This window comes from Anser brachyrhynchus (genome assembly GCF_964034855.1).
Source record: "Anser brachyrhynchus genome assembly, chromosome: 3".
Classification (NCBI taxonomy): domain Eukaryota; kingdom Metazoa; phylum Chordata; class Aves; order Anseriformes; family Anatidae; genus Anser; species Anser brachyrhynchus.
Genome location: NC_137696.1, coordinates 67,073,308 through 67,090,105, shown reverse-complemented (window position 1 = coordinate 67,090,105; position 16,798 = coordinate 67,073,308). Strand labels below are relative to the sequence as shown.

At 36.2% G+C, this 16,798-nt stretch overlaps 1 protein-coding gene across 22 annotated transcripts in view; it reads right to left on the bottom strand.

Moving 5' to 3' along the window:
* Positions 1-16,798, bottom strand: part of EPB41L2 (erythrocyte membrane protein band 4.1 like 2) — a 113,166-nt gene that overhangs the window by 47,272 nt on the left and 49,096 nt on the right. For all 22 annotated transcript variants that reach the window (XM_080583834.1, XM_080583824.1, XM_080583823.1 and 19 more), the window contains 3 exons: positions 15,735-16,210; positions 14,518-14,712; positions 4,212-4,316 (listed from right to left, as the gene is read on the bottom strand). In XM_080583834.1, the coding sequence (XP_080439960.1) occupies positions 4,212-4,316; positions 14,518-14,712; positions 15,735-16,196 (762 nt within the window). In that variant the 5' untranslated portion in view covers positions 16,197-16,210. The remainder of the gene's footprint in view (positions 1-4,211; positions 4,317-14,517; positions 14,713-15,734; positions 16,211-16,798) is intronic.

Below are 16,798 nucleotides of genomic sequence, written 5' to 3'. Positions count from 1 at the left end.
CAAGCTTTCTAACACTTTTGCAGACCAATTACAGCATGAATGGAGCATTCATGAACTTTTGAGGGTGTAATGCAATAAAATCACTAAACTTTAAGCGAATAAATATAACTAAAGCCACAAAAAAAATCATTAACTTTACCTAAATAGCTTTAAAACGTCTATGAAAGCTAACAAAAATTGGTCTGATATGAAAACATAACATCTCTCCCAGCTGCACAGAACACCCATAGAGAAAACTTAATGGGACTTCTCCTCCAATGGTACCCCAATGGTGCATTAGGGAGCAGCTCTAATTCAAAAGAGTGCCTGGCATTGAGTTTCCACACCCCACAGCTGCTCTCTAGCTCAACAGCTGGCTCCTAAATGAGTGGCTGTGATGACTGCATAAGAATGAGAAAACACACATCATTCAGCATTTAGTACTGACTGGGATGGAGGTCAGATTTGTTGCATTTTAATCTCAAGGGGCAATAGTTATAACTGGAAAAAAAGTATCAGAAATAACTGGTACCAAGACGAAAAAAGAATTCAGACTTGATCTTTATACAGAGAGGTGAACAAAAGAGAAGGCCAGCCCCTAAAACTAGCAAAAGCTCCAAGTCTCTAGGCGTTCTGTGGCAGATACCACTGAACACAACTGATCAGCATCCTCAACCCATCCGTTAATTAAATCAATACGTGAGATGTTATATGGTTTTTTCTTTCTTAGAAAAGAATAAAAGGAAGTTGAGATGTATGTGAAAGTGCTAAGACAGAGGCACAGGATCTATTAAAAAGACATACCACAAATGTTTAACATTCTACAAACAATATAAAAGGTCTTCATCCATGTATTAAAAAGGTCCCTTTACTAACAAAAATACATGCATCTATCTTACTGATCCCATTCTGTGTAGCTATACAATTTCATATTTACAAGCATGAAAGAAATGGCAGTTGGTTGTTGGGGGGCATAACTCTCTCATGCTGAAGCCCAGGCTTTCATAGTCTTTTTTGGAAACCTGGGTATTCCCGCTCATCTGGCAACTACAACTTAGAGCTGCAGCAGAGCCTCACATCCACACCAGTTACACATCAGGAGATGAAATAGGCCACCTAAGCCATACTTTGACTTTTGGGAGTCTCAATTGACTAAAGGCACTACAACAAATTACATTCCTAAATGTGGTACTTCAGCCTGGGATCTTCAAGAGTGTCTTGCTGAATATATTGCTGTAGATTTTATTATGTAAGAAAGAGTTATAACTATGCAGTCTCTAACAGCGAGATCATCATCTGCCTCTACTTTATACTTTTTCTACCTTTTTTTTGGTCAATTTGTGATTTTAGTATTCCTCTAATACTGTAACTCAGTAGAGTTTAATGTACTCACAGTCAGAAACAAAGCAAACTTCCACAGCTTTAGCAAAGCCATATGAAATATGATTTGATAGCTTATTCAATTTTAAATTTGTTTTATCAGAAAATTTGTACTTACATTCTATTTAATCAGAGGAGGAAAACAGAAAACTGGTTACAGACGGTACCCATTTAAATACCGAGATTAAAAAACAATCCATATCTCAAATATGATATTGATCCGTATCTCAAATATGAACTCCAAGAATTGCCTACCTATTAAAGAGTTCCAGAAAACTCAAACTAGGACCACTAGGACTTTTTTCTTTTAATTTTTTTTTTGGCTTTAAGTCATTACACAACCTTGTGTCTTCCTTAGCCTTTTGCACATCACAAATTCCCCTGTCTCTAATCTAGTGATCACAAAATGCTAACTGTTGAGGAAAGAAAGCAAAACCAAACAATCAGTACTTTTAGAAGTGTCAGTTAAAACAACAGTAAAGAATACAACAGTCATCATCTTGCACACGTACCTAAGTTTGTAAAATATAGGCCAATTGTACAAGATAAGCACTGCTCTAATAACTTTGAAAATCAAATTAAAATGAAAAGCTTACAAATGAACAGCAATAGGTAAAACAGACAATCCCTGTTGAACAAGCATCAAATGCTGTAGATTCAAAGAACAATTAGAAAACAAACTCAAATTGGGAAATTTAGGTAAAGTACCTCCTTTTGCCGGTCCAAAACTGAATGTTCTTTCCTTTTCCCTCTCAGACTTTGAAAGACATCTGAGTGAGTAATCCAGGGAATACAGTAGTTCGACTCTGCTCAATATCTGTTTGCAAACTAAGTGCCTAAAGACCACCTGGAGTTCTTTCACCAACTGAAGATCTTTCTAAGAAATCCACTGGTTGACCACAGTTTTTAAGGAAGCCAGAACGAGCTTAAATATTTCAGTAACTGTCCCTACCAAATTTCTGTGGTTCACTGAAAGGTTAGCTAATTTGGACAACTAACTTCACATCATTCTTGGTGTGCCTTAAACTTCATATGGTAGCTACGATATAGGCAGGTATCACTGATAAATGGAAATATATACACAAACCCTCATATATATAGAAAAAATGGCTCTTTTAAAGGTATGACACTGGGTTCCTCCATTCACATGACTGAGGAATACCAAGAAGTCTGTTAGTCAAACTAGAGGTGCATTAGAAAAAAAAATTGACATACTCTGCACCAATCCAAACTTTCCAGCTCTATTTGAAAAAGCCGAAGGCTCCCCAATTCCACGACTTAAGATCTATTCAAATGTGCTGTTTCCTGGTATAATTCAAGGATCCCACATCTGTTATTAGATATCTCCTTTCTTGTCAGTGAGGAGACTGTCCTATGTTTTACTGCGTGTGTACACTCATGTATTGCCAAGAATACTAAGTAGCACAAATACAGGGACTGTAAATGACAACAAAAAATAATAGATTATGGTATTACTCAGAGGATCAACTTGGATGCTCTTCCTTGTTACAATGAAGATGGTCCAATTTCTATAAATGCTTTATAAATCACAAACAAAAATACAATATTCAAGTAAAAATACATCAAGCCCATTTTACGCATGGAAATCTTTAACCCAGAGGAATCAAGTATTTTGCTCTTTGCTTCACAAAAGGTCTCCAGCAAAGCAAAAGTCTAGAAAACAACTGTATTTGAATAGAAGTTGTCAAAAAGTCAAATTTATTCCGATTACTAAATTAGACTTCATTTCAAATGCAAAAGTGGAATAAGAAAACATGAAAAAAAGCAAGAATGTCTCCACTAAGTATAATGCATATATACAGTGAGTATATAGTACATATACTCATGTAATGATGCTTTCTGCCACAAAAAAAGATTGAGATTAAAATCAAAAGAATTACATTTTTCCATTTCAATTTGCAGTTATTAGTTTGTTCTTTATGATAGAAAAGATCATAAAGGTTTATCTTAAGTTATCAGACAGTGAAAACTAGTCCATAACTAGCCACAAACATTCAGATGCTGGGAGAAGCTAATTGGCTCTTAGTAATTAGTAGAATGAATACCAACAGCTGATTTAAATTTTTTTTCCTCAACTCAACAATCTAAATGTGCTCACCACATACAAACAAATGTAAAAGATGACAGAAAATATGCTACCAAAAGGTATTGAAGAGATCTTATTTGAATGTAGTTATACCAAAACACCTCTTCATTACTAAAGCTAGCATCCAATGCTGGCGAGAGGCTAGCCCCAGTCTCATCTTTTCAAATGACTTTTTTTTAAACTTAAAATTAATAGGAAAAGAAACAATTAAGGCCTAATAGTTACAGACTTAGGGACAAGATGTCCTTCTTGCTCCTTGTCAAAGCATTATTAAGCACATGTGAGAAAAGACTGAAATTTTTAGAAAGCCAGATTAAAGATAGATTTGTTTGTATTATTTATTATCAGTTTTGTTTGTCTTTGTATTTTTAAAAGGGTTACAAATTAAACTTTGGGGAGTTTGGCAGGTTGTTAAGGGAATGATATTAAAGTTTCCTATCTTCACTGGCAGGTATGGCATACTATTTTACCATTCCAAAATAAAGCCTAGGAACTATCCAATTTTTTTTTCCAGAAATGTGTATATTTTAAATATTACACGCTGTGAAGTAATAAATGGAATCTTTGTTAGGTATCTTAACATACACATCAGTATATTGCACATGGTACAAGTTTACAGCAAACTAGAATTGAAGTTTTGTAATGGTTTACTTAAATGTTTGTAAATTTAATAAAATATCCCGCTCTAAACTATTCAAGTCAGTAGCAATGTAGGGGAAAAACAAAAGGTCTAATACAGGCTTACCTTCTGATCTGAATTCTCATAGAACAGCAGCCCGAAGTAGTCCTTTTCCAGTAAATTGAGATGCTCACACACTTTGTCAAACAGTATTTGGCCTTTTGCTCTTTTCTGAAAAAAAGAAAAGTACTATCAGTAAACATTTGATTTTATGAACATATTCCACTGATGAAACAGGCTGCACAACAGGTACTATAATTAGATGGGACTAGTCAGGAAATTTTAAAGTACCAATAAAAAAGATTATAAAGCTGTCAGCTTTCTTATGATACTCTGTTTATCATATTTTCAAGCTATACATATCACAGTTAAAAATAAAGACATTTAAATTATTTTCCAATTCAAAGAAGTTGACTTGCTTGTACAAGAAAAATTCAGTACCATTTTTAACTTAAGTATTGCACACCTTTAATCCCAGCTAAATAGTTCTTAAATTGTTTTTTTATAGGTCTTCAGTTTTACCTAAAGGCCAGGCAGGATGGGGCTTTGAGCAACCTGGTCTACTGGGAAGTGTCCCTGCCTATGGCAGGGGGGTGGGAACTAGCTGGTTTCTAAATGACCTTTCCAACCCAAACCATTCTATGGCTCTATGAAAACCAAAGCATGTTCTTGAAGAAACAAAAAAAAAATATGAAGCAGACCACTAAAAGCAGGTGATCAGGCCAGTAGGAACACCATACAAGCAACAAGCAGAGCACAAATAGGTCTGTCAACATTGCAGAGATTTTGAGGGGCAAGTCAAAGAAACCAAAGTCTTAAATCAAAACCAACTCTTAAAGAAGTTAATTCCTTCGAACAAAAATCTGTTGTAGTAACAAAAAAATATTTTTATTTGAGGTTAGTTTTAATATTGTAGTCTACTATTTTATAATAGCAATGAAAGACAAAAGTTTTAGCACACTCCTAAAAAGGCTGCTTTTTGCAGCTCTGAATAATATAGCTTTAGTAAGTTGCAATTAGCCCTGAAGTTCTATCTTTTCTTCCCACACCAGTAACTGAGAATGACTGAGAATGTAAACATGGTTATCCTGTGTCTTCCTATCACTGGTAATGAAAAACAGGCCTATGTCTTGTTTCTGTGTGCCAGATTTTAGGGAAAAATTGTACTGGAGATGGCTGCTGACAAGAGGCAAAACGTTTTAGAGCAATTGGCTTGCAATACATAACCAGGGGTGGGGAACATCAGAATTTCTTTCCACAGTTAAAATACAGCCTGTTGGTGGAACATTTGAACATGAACAGCATGCAGTCTCGCCTTTTGAACCAAGCCCTACATGACTGTTCTGCTATTTGTGGCATTTACCAGCGAGGCCACAACATGGCATTTTCCGAGGCCTGGCAGCTCAGAGGAATTTCTGCATTTGCTTATCCCACAGATTTCAGTAGATGCCATACACTACTGCAATTCCAAAGAAACGCCATCGACTGCCTCTGAGTAGGCCCTGGCAACACTGCAGTTATTGTGTCCCGCAGACAGAGCTCTCACAAGTGCCTCAAGTGTGCCTCTCACTGCAGCCCCATTGCACTGTACAAAATGTTAAGGCTGGGAGGGGAGGGAAGGGGGAGAAAAGGTATGCACAGAGCAAATAGTGCAGGCATTGTTTTTTTTATTCTCCAACAGTCCAAACTTGATCCTTCAAGACTGCATTGTTCAGCAGACGTTACAGTCTTGAGGATCAGAAAACTTTCAAATGACACATTTATAAGATGAGCACAATGAGTTGCCAAAGCATCACAGAGAGTCAATGGAGCTTAGAAGTCCCAGTCACTTGAAAAAGGGAGCTGGGAATCTTAAGTCAGTACTCTCACAGGTTTTACTCTTCAGAAATACAGATAACTCCTTCCCCTAGCAGTTTGAAGTAACCATTTTTCTCAACAGCCGCCCCTTCAGCTTAGTAGAAGTCAGCGTGGTGGGTTGAGCTCCCAGCAGGCCGGGTGCCCCCAGGCCACTCTCACACTCCCCCTCCTCAGCAAGATGGGAGGATCAGTGCCAAGGCAGCCAGCCCTGAAAGGCCATACTAATGTCCAACCTCCGCACAAGGCTCGTCTCTCCTTTGGCTTTGAGATGACTTCACATGTAAACGTTACTTTTAGTAGCATCTCTTGAATCTGTACCAAAGTTTTCAAAATGTGTGAAATTTTATGTCACCCCTGTATTTCTTTTTCTAAGTAAAAAAAGTTCATACTTCAAGCGGATCACTTAAGTTTATCCAAACACTAGTCTGCACATCTGAACAGTCAAAAAATAAAGATTTGCAAATAAAAGCCCAACTATAATTAAACATCTGATCCATATCAACTTCAATCACATTTTTCTTAATTCAGGGTTAAAAAATGATCTTAACTGTACATTAAACAAACACAATTTTATTTTGTATAAGCAAACTAAGTAACCATAGGACCCTTCCGTCATCTCCAATATATTTCAGTTGCTCATACGTGCATAAAATGTGGTCAGTGCTGGCATCCTTTAAATGCCTTTTGTTATAAATATTTAATTAGACCACTGACTGAATGCAGTAAACAAACCCAACGTGATCTACATTTGCTTCTAACTAGCAGTTATTATACAGTTAACATTTTTTTTTTAAGTGGAAATGTTATCCTCTACTAAAACCAAGATCACATTTACAGAAGAAAATCTGAACAAGCCTTTATCACAGATCCCAAATATAACAGAGAAGTTTCCTTACAACTATCTAAGAAACCACAGAAAAAGAAAAGCTTCAAAAATAGCTTTCTCCTCAAAGCAAGAGGAACACTTAGACCACTCTAAGAGAATGAGAACTTGCACCTGCTCTCATAGATGTCAGTTATCAGGAAAGGAGTTCATCAGAATTACGTAATCTGCACTATGCTAAAAATAAAAAATAAAAAACAAATAATTTGCATCTTAGAAATTCGTTTTGAGCATTTCACTCAAGCTATTAAACTGACGTTACTTCCCACAAATATTACACTATTGAATCATGAACCTGCGATGGTGAATGTCTGTCATTTCAAGTACAATAATTCAGTGATTTAGAACTTTTGACAAAGACAAAAGACATCTTTAGACTAGACATCTTTCATCCCCACATGCTTTCACAAGTCTGTCCCACTTACATGTTGCCACTCCTGTGAGTGAACTTAATTCACTTGAAAGAAAGCCATAAAAGGTAACTGAAAGTTACTAGGAGTTCACAACCTGTGAAAGTTGTTTTAATTCATGTTCCTCCAAAACTACTCAAACAACAGTTTTTCCCTTTCTTCCTCTCTAGTCATTTACAGATTTCTGTGAAGAATCTGAGAACGCATGGAAACCATCCTTAAAAGCTACGATAGTTTTAAGGTTAAAATAAATTGAATATATTGTTAATGTTCTCTACACATGCACGTACCGTGTAGACAACTCGTTTTTAGTTAAATACTTCCACAGAATATTATTCCCTTATTTATCACATTCCCTTATTTATCTCTAAGAAATTTATGTGATAAGTAGCTTTGGACATTTTTATTTTCAAGTTATGGGACACAGAAAACCAACCTATTTTGTTATCATGGAACCCAACAAGCAATTTCATGTGCTTTAGACTAAAAGTTAAAGGACTTAAATATAACGTTTCAACGGAGGTTATTTTGCTTCCTTATGGAACTTTCCTAGTTCCCCAAAATTAAGCAAGTTTGAAGAGTGGCTGGTATCAACGTTTGTAACACTAGAACACTAGTCCCACTTACAGTTTTTAACTTCTCAGAACAAATACCAGAGACACTGGCATTAGAATTAACTACTGTTCAGTTTTGGCAAAATCAAAGACCACGAAGCACCACAAGAGTAAGAGTATCGAGTTTAAAAGAACTGAGGAATAGATTTCACTTGCTACAAAGCTTAGCTTCACTACACCAACTTTTCTGGTGGACAGCAACCTTAAAGGTTGTCAGAACTGGTGTTCAGACAAGAAAATTTCTAGAAGCTATATTAAAGAAACAGGCTATAAACCAGGTATTTCCAATTTGCATCTACAAAAGCAGAATAATAAAAGAATATAGAAAAAAATTGAAGGAAAGTGTCACCAAAGAAGCTGAAATATCTGCTTAAGAAGTTCTTTATAAAAAGAATTATTGACTTAACTAAGTTCAGACTGGCAAGTTGACACCAGTCAGAAGATCTACTAAGGCAAAATAAAGAGTTCTAAGGGCAAAAGAACAAAGATAATTCTCAAAGGTGATAAATTAATTTACAAAGTAACCCTCAATAAAAGAAATATCTGAGATGTGCTTTATGTTAGAAGCCAAACATCTACCATGTCAGGTATGCCCTGGGCAATGGGAAAGACATGCAAAAACAAGCCAAAAGAGAGAACTCCCTAGTCAAACACTAGGCAGCTGCAAAAAAAAAGAAAAACACACAGCAATTATCAATACCCAAAGCATACAAAGTGGCAAAGAAACATGAAGGGTACAAATGTATGTGTATTCCAAGAGCAACATTTTGTGATTAATTCTGAACTATAACAGAATCAAATTATACAGTCATTTGCAAAGATGTCTCTATATCATAGTAAAAATGTGCTGATTTGCTCTAAGTGAACAATTCCCTCCATCCCTCTCCATAAGCAATTTCAAATATAAGTTAGCTTTAACACACTGAGGCAGCTAACATTTTCTAACAGAGCACCTCCTATCAGTTTCTGTTCTGTGGTACTCACCAGCAAATGACAACACGTTTGAAAGATGACATACAGAAATTAGCTTTCGGAAGCATTTAAACGCAGAAAGAGAAGTCATTAGGATTTTGTTTACTCAGAAATCTCTCTCAATGCATTCTGCATGTCACATAAATACACATTATACAGAAATAACATTTCTGCAGCATATAATTAAATCTTCCACGCATAAAACAATTTAAGAAGCGTTTGGAGAAAGTGACAGATGTGTCAGTCTCAACCACTCAGTGTTAAATACTTCAATACTGGACATAATCTTTGAAGGAAGATCTCTGCAATTTGCCATTACTTATGGGTTATAATCGAGCAAGTTGAAATAAGTAACACCAGCCACTATAAGAACTGTAAGTTAATAGAGGAAATAAAGGCATCTCATATAGCATGTTATGCAGCTAATCATGACAGATAACTATGCAACAGGCTGAAAACAAAACTTCTTAAGAGTTCCTGGGCTTCTTCCCTATTCTCTCCAAATGATGGCATCACAAAACTCTAAGAAAACTCTTAAGGGATGCAGATTCCAGAGACAGAACTTCCAAGTCTCTAGCACCACAAAAAGAGGATTTGAGTTCTTTTATCCATAACCCAGACCTGGAGTAGATGAATTTATTTCCCACTCATCCCCACATATCACATCTAATACGTGCACTCTTTGGAGTCCCCTTGTTTTCACTTCTGAATTTACCAAGTTCATAGAGAAGGATGGAACCCAAGTACATGTATAGAATAACAGAAGTAAGAAGGCTACATGGAAATCAAAGCCATAGATCTGGCAAAATGCATAGACTTTGAATTGGAAAGCATATTTCTTCAAACAGTGTGAGTAATAGCTATTGTCTATGTGGAAAAAAAAGGCAAGGTCTGGACTTTTTTCTTGCAAAGAGAACAAACTGAAAATTCAACCTTGCTTTTTCTCCCATAGGAGGTCACAGAACAAGCAATAGTATTCATTTAGCTGAGAACACAGCTTTTCCTTAGACAATATTTACACATAAATGATCCCTTTCACTTTTCTCATCCTTCCAGAAGGAATTATCACTTGTATATGTATACAAGTAATCACTTGTATACATATATTTTTTATATGTATATAAAAGCTATGTTGTTTTTCCATTCAAATACACCGGAAAAAAACTATAAAGGGACAAACTATTCAATGGGAGATGACAGAGCTTTTAAAAAGAATTGTTAACTCGACATACTGTGATACAAACCCGTACGGTTCCTGAGTCTTTTCCCACCAAGGGCCCTAATGTTTTTGGCTTTTGCCATAGCACAATTAGAGAACTTGGGCGGAGAAGGACCACCTCTTTTGAGCCAAATTCTTCCTGCTGCAGTCCAGGAACCTGTCAGTGCCCCTTCCCCTTCCCTTGTCCACTAGGACCCCATGGCTCGCTCTCTCTCTGCAGAGCTGCTTTCCAGCCAGTCAGCCCATAGGGTTATTCCTCCCAGGTGTAGGACTCTGCATTTCCTGTACCGAGATCCTTCTTTGCCCAGTCCTAGACACTGTCCAGGTCCCTCTGAGCAGCAGCACAGCCCCTCTGATACATCAGCCTCTCCTCCCAGTTATATCACCAACTACAAGCTAGCTTAAGCTCGATTGTTAATTGTCATACTATCAATGCACTTATGAAGAGATGTCAATTAGAAAGAGACAGGTTTCTGACTGTGAAACAAAAGTAGTGAAAGCAAAGTACTTTTCCAGTTTTATTTCCTTTTTAGCAAGTAAAAATATTTGTAGAAGCATCTCTAACAATAAAATATAATTAAGTTTGTGTACAGTACAGAGCAAGAACTAGAAGAAGCATAAGGAATGTCCTAACTCTGAAAATCACCCTGAAATTTGATTTAATAAAGAAACAATAAACAGAAACTGAGCTTTGCAATTTGTATTTAGACTGCAGAGGGTTTTTTAGTTGCTTTTTTAGTCTTGTATGATTATACACTGTTACTTTGTAAAGCAGAAATGAACCATCATCATTCACTCAAACACAAAACATTAAAGGAAGACTAAAGAAAAGATCCGTACCAGAAACTCATCTAATAAGATCTACTGCAGAGAGTGGAAATTGAAGTTTCAGTTATCAGTTGAAACAGTTTTCTGAGAATTTTAATATTTTGTACAGTAGTCAGGTATAAAAGCTACTTGTATTTAAGAAAAATATTTTGTAAAATTGCAGTCAGCAGCCCTCATGTCCTAGAAACATGATTCAAATGAATATATAAACCAGGTTGTTCCTATTCCACTTCATCACTCCCCCCACCCTCCTTGATTTTTACTTGTTCTTATAGCAAAGATTTATTACAATAATTAGGAAACAAGATTAAGATTAATCTGCAGATTAATATTTTTTCAGTTGTGAAAGTGAATTAGAAAGTGATTAGAAATCTTGTTTACCACTTTAAATGTATCGTGATGGATGTCATCGCATTATGCATTGTCTCATTTTTGGCTGGTGAAAAAGCCCAGGCCGATGCAATTCATAGCCTTCAATTAATACAGAGATACCATTCAGATTTAAACAGACTTAAACATCCTGGCTTCAGTGGAAGCAAAAGAAGTACTCTGCAGTTATTACACCATCTGTGTCAATTTTCTATATTTATTTACTTTCAGAAATCTGTTGAAAAAATATAATATATATACACACACACACACACCCCATCTGCCTCTAAATACAAACATATGTATAAACATTTTTCAAGAGCTTTTAGAGACAGAATTCCTTCAACTTCAGAACATTGGTATGCAAAACCCTACACAATTTGTTCTGGAGAACAATTATTCTGTAGAGTATTTTTCATGTTCGTGTTTTGTTTATTGTGATAAAACCTTTTCTTCTGCTGACACAGCTCAAAAAGCATGTAGACAACTAACATCAACGATGCCTTCACTATTGCTTTTCCACAGCTGGATTTAGCTTATGGTGAAGTGGCGTACATTTGAGACCATCAGGTAGAGATGCCTGGACAGCTGAAATATTGTACTTGAAGAAACATACACTGAAAGTGTTTGGTTTTAACATCGGGAATAGGACTTATTTGACAAATGAAGGCTCCAGAAAGTTTGCACCGCTACCAACGATAAAATACTCTTTAAAAATTCCAGCAAACTACAGCCAAGTATTCCCAGGGAGTATTTCATATTGTCAAACAATGAATAAGCAATTCTGTGCTACCTGAATATACATTTGAAGAAATAAAGATATACTAAGAAATGAAATAAAACTTAAGCCATCATGACATTTCTGAAAGTCTTAAAAATAGATTTATTCATATTTGACTTCTAACAGGGTTTTAGAAATTGTTTCCTTGTCCTATCAAAATAAAGAACAGGCAATAAAACATGCTTCTCCATGTTCTCAACATTCAGCTTTAGAAATAATATCCAGAAACTTTATGCAGTATCTGCTCAAACTACATTTCTATGCTATTCTGAAAATCAGTTTTGATAACAGTATAATCTCATGAATTTCCATAAACAATCTCACTATTAATTCTTCAGAGATCCCACTGATCCTAGCCTTCTGCACCCTGCAGAGATCTTGCAAATTCAGTATATAAGGTACTGTTTTTAATAGCACATTTATAAAAGTCAGAATAAACTGGGCTTCTCTCAGAAGCCTTAAAATTAGAGGTCAGGTGAGGGAGAAGATTGCAGTACCCTCCTAACATTTACTTTTAATTGATCTTTAAGTACCCCTGGATATCATGTTCATCAGTTTAAAGATTATGACAGGAAACTAGAAAAAAGCTTCAATGGGTAAATGAAAGCTAATTTTACAAGCTACTTAATGTTATGTCCTGGAGTAAATACCTCGTTCTTTTACATTTACTGAGAAGTTGCACAAAGGCATCCTTCAATTTTTGGTGACAAAGCTTCCAACAAAGAAGGAATTTCCCCTGCGTCATCCTAACCAGCAGATTTTTGTTTTCCAATTGCACTCGTATAACACATTCATAATTTGCTTTTTTTTGTTGTCTGTGTACATAAGACCTTTCATACATAATACTAAACCACTGTAACAGAGCTTTAGGTTGTATTATTATCAATACAAGTGACACTTTCTCATCTAATTTAAGCTATTGGGAGTTGTTTTGGATAACTCAATAGCATGCTGATTTACCAATGCCAACAGGCAGTGAACACCTAGCAAACAGAAGCTGTGGCGTTCTCTTTCCTGTATGGGAAGCAGCCACAAGTCTGCTGAGCAACTCGTACGTAGCGAGGATAGTGCAACACAGCTCAGGCCCACAGTACTACTATAGCAGTACTGCAAGGGAGACACACACTGACACAAAGCAAAAAGCAAGGTAGAGAAATTAGATATAGGCATCTGGACAGGCTGGAGACACCACAGTAAGCAGAATGCAAATTTAAAAACCTCCTTTGAAAGAAGTAAGCTAAGTTGACTAAGCATCATCTTGCCTAATACTAGTCCTACTAGAACAAGGACTTGCTCAGACACACAACAGCAGTCAAACACATTAAATTTACTTAGTTTCTTTATATGTTAATTATGGTGGTTTTAATTCATTGGTCCAGGGATAAGCCTGTGACCTATTCGCACAACGCAGGGGTGCACAATACTGTACACCCCAGAGTCAACAAGAGAAACATTTCAGGAGCTACTCATAGAATTACCTGAATAAACCTGCTGATCAGATCTACTTACTACTTCACACAAAAATTCTCAAAATAAAAAACTCAGACCAAAAGGATTCTAGACAAGTACACTGTATCTAACAGAAGACCATGGGAAACTTGAAAATAAAAACATGACACAAGAAATCCCTATATTGTTCCTACATCTCTAGAATCCTCAGCTTTAGGGTTTCCTGAGCCCAAGTGCCTTTCTGTTTAACACCTCCCTACATTTTTTTCCTACAAAACATTTATCTAATCACTTTTTGAAGCCATGGAAGCTTTTAGTCTCAAAAAAGCATTTTCCAGAATCCACATTAAATTTAAAACAAGAATTTTAGTTTGAATTTGCCACCTAACAAATTAATTCATCAACAGTACCTATAATTCATTCGCTACTCTGTAAGTAAGAAGCTAAGGAACAAGCTGGAAAAGACAGAACTTCGTTCAGACTTAGTCATGAGCATCAGCACACCAAAACTGAATGGTAGATTTGTTGATGAACATTTTTGAGGAATAATATTAATCATATTTTTGTAACTTGGATTTTGCAACTATAACAATTTTTTTTTGAAGCAAACCTTTAAAAGTATGCATCTCCAGATGAGATTATTATTTTTAAATGAAGTTAAATAACTCAAGACAACTTGTATTAATACACGTGACACTACCTTCATCTTTTGTAGGAAAAAACATTTGAGCTGCAAGAGAGAGCACCTTTGAACAGTTTTCTTTATTGCGTTTTATCTTTGTTTACCTCATACTGCATTTTTAAGGTTATATACTTAAAGATGGAATTTTAAAATGAAAAGTTAACTGAGCCTTAATGACAGTAATGGGAATGTAACTTTGTAATGAGCTCATTAGATATACAAAAACATACTTGTTAAACTCTCAATGCAATGAAAGTTTTTCTTCTTCTCTATAAAAAAGTGTTTTATATAAAGAATTGATGCCTTACCTCTAGATCGCAGTTGTATTCCGTGCCGTCCAAGAGAACCACTTTACACTGCACAGTTTTAATTTTCTTGGGAGATTTCTGGGAAATAATTTCAGCTGTCTGCACTTCTTTTGTCTCCCTTTTTTCTTTTTCTTGTTTTTCTTCCTTTTCCTCTGCAACCTTTTCTACTTCTTCTTTACCATCTTCTTTGGCAGGCTATATAAAATACAGTCAAACAATTCTGTTAAATGACTCAAAGTCCTGAATTTAGATATTTTTACCCTGTTCATTTCTTTTATAAGCCACTAAAAAAGACATTAAGCTTTAATGTAATTTATGCATGTAATGGAAGTACAATAACCCCTGTAAGCATTAAGGTCTTCCATTGGGGACCAGATATTGGAGAAAAAAAAGATGCATGTGCTGAGTTGGAGTTTTTTATTTTTATTTGTCCCCACTGCCTCTTCTCATTTCACTGCATGCCAATGAGAAGAGTCTGGCTCCTTTTTCATTCCCTCCATTCAGGTATTTATGCGCATTGATAAGATTCCCCCAACTCTCCCCTTCTCCAGGCTAGAGTGTGTCAGCATCTCCTCCTATGAGAGGATTCTCCATGCCCTTAATCATCATTGTGGCCCTAGAATATGAGGCTTGAGTTTTAAGACCTGATGTGCAACTTTTCACATCAAAAAAAAAGCAAGACTTGAGAACATTGCAGAATGCGGTGTTTGCTTTGGAACTCAGCATCAATCTCCAGAGCAAATCAGTAAGAGCAGTGGCTACAATCATGGTTTCAAAGTAAAGTATAACACAGAAATTAACAACTAAGGACTCTGAGTTAACTACAACAGATAACAAACAGATTAAGTCACTAAGGCGGTATTTGTGGAATACAATGGCTTCAGAGGCAAAGCTGGTTAAGAAGCTTCTCCTCTTATCCCTGCTCATTTCTACCTCAATAGTACAGTTCACTACCCCTGTTGACTACACCAAACGATAAGGTTACACTCAAGTCACAGCTGAAACAACTGCAGTCAAAAAAATAAATAGTGCCACCGAGAAGGAACCATTTAAGTCAGCTACATTACTCATAACTGTATCAATCCAATTGCACAAAATGCCAGATAATAACTGCTATCTTTTCATGATGATACCAATAAGGCCATACATGAATTACATAAATCAATCAAGTCCCCTTGGAATCTTTCCAAAGCGTTCAGTAGCCTTCTCACACATACCTGTGTTTCAGCACTACTAACAGAGTGTTTTTCTTCTTTGTCATCTGCTTTAGCATTATTCTCAGCCACCACTTCTAAAATCCTTTTTGGCTGAGCCATCCCCTCTGGTGGATGGCATTCACTTTCTTCAACTACTTGTTCTTCCCCTGCTGCTCTTTTCTTGGCCTCATCTTTGGGCTCTGCCAGTGTGTAGGATTTTTGCTTCTTAAGCCAGGGAGGAAGGAAGCGAGAAATACCCTTGCTTTCAGATGAATCTTTTTGCTTCTTCTGGCTACTTGGGCTACTATGGCTTGCTGGTGCTGGGACAGAGGAAGAATCTTGAGCTTCTTCAGAGGATGTTTTCCCGGACTTTTCATTTTCTACAGTCTCTGATGCTTCTTCAGGCTTGTCCTTGGCTTTGTCTGGTCCCACCTGCTCGGAATCTTTCTTTACTTCAGTTTCTGAGCCAACTTCAGTTGTCATTGTCACAGCTTATACTAAAAAAAAAGCAACAAGAAAAATAGTTATGTAGCTTCACTACTTTTTACTGATTCTTCCATTATTTGCAGTAATTTTTAGTAATACTCAAGAAGAGATCAAATTAAAGACAATTAATGCTATAACTGGATATGAACTAATAATCTTTAGTAGCATCATTGTTATTTGTTGATTGTTAATTCTAGCTGATTTTTCAGAACCCCCCCCAACCACCCTAATGTGTAGCACTAGATTTTGCTGCTTTGTTACTTAGAAAAAGTAATCACATTACACTTCCAAATTTATTGAAGTGGACCAGCAACAATAAGCCCCGAGGGTCCAACAATAAAAGTACTAAAAGTTTAAAGTGGTTGGATTCTATCAGAAGTCACTGATTATTTACAACCTTCTTCAAACAATTCTTTTTAAATTAATGGTACACTTGTTTGGCCTTGAGATCAGCAGATTAGTTACAATCAACTTTGTAACTTGGAATCTCTGCATGAAAATCAACTGCTATCAATCCCTGCCATTACAGTCAGGAGGTGACAGCTTAAACTGCACTTGAAGTCTATTAGAAACCAGTAGAGATCACAAGAAGGTATGAA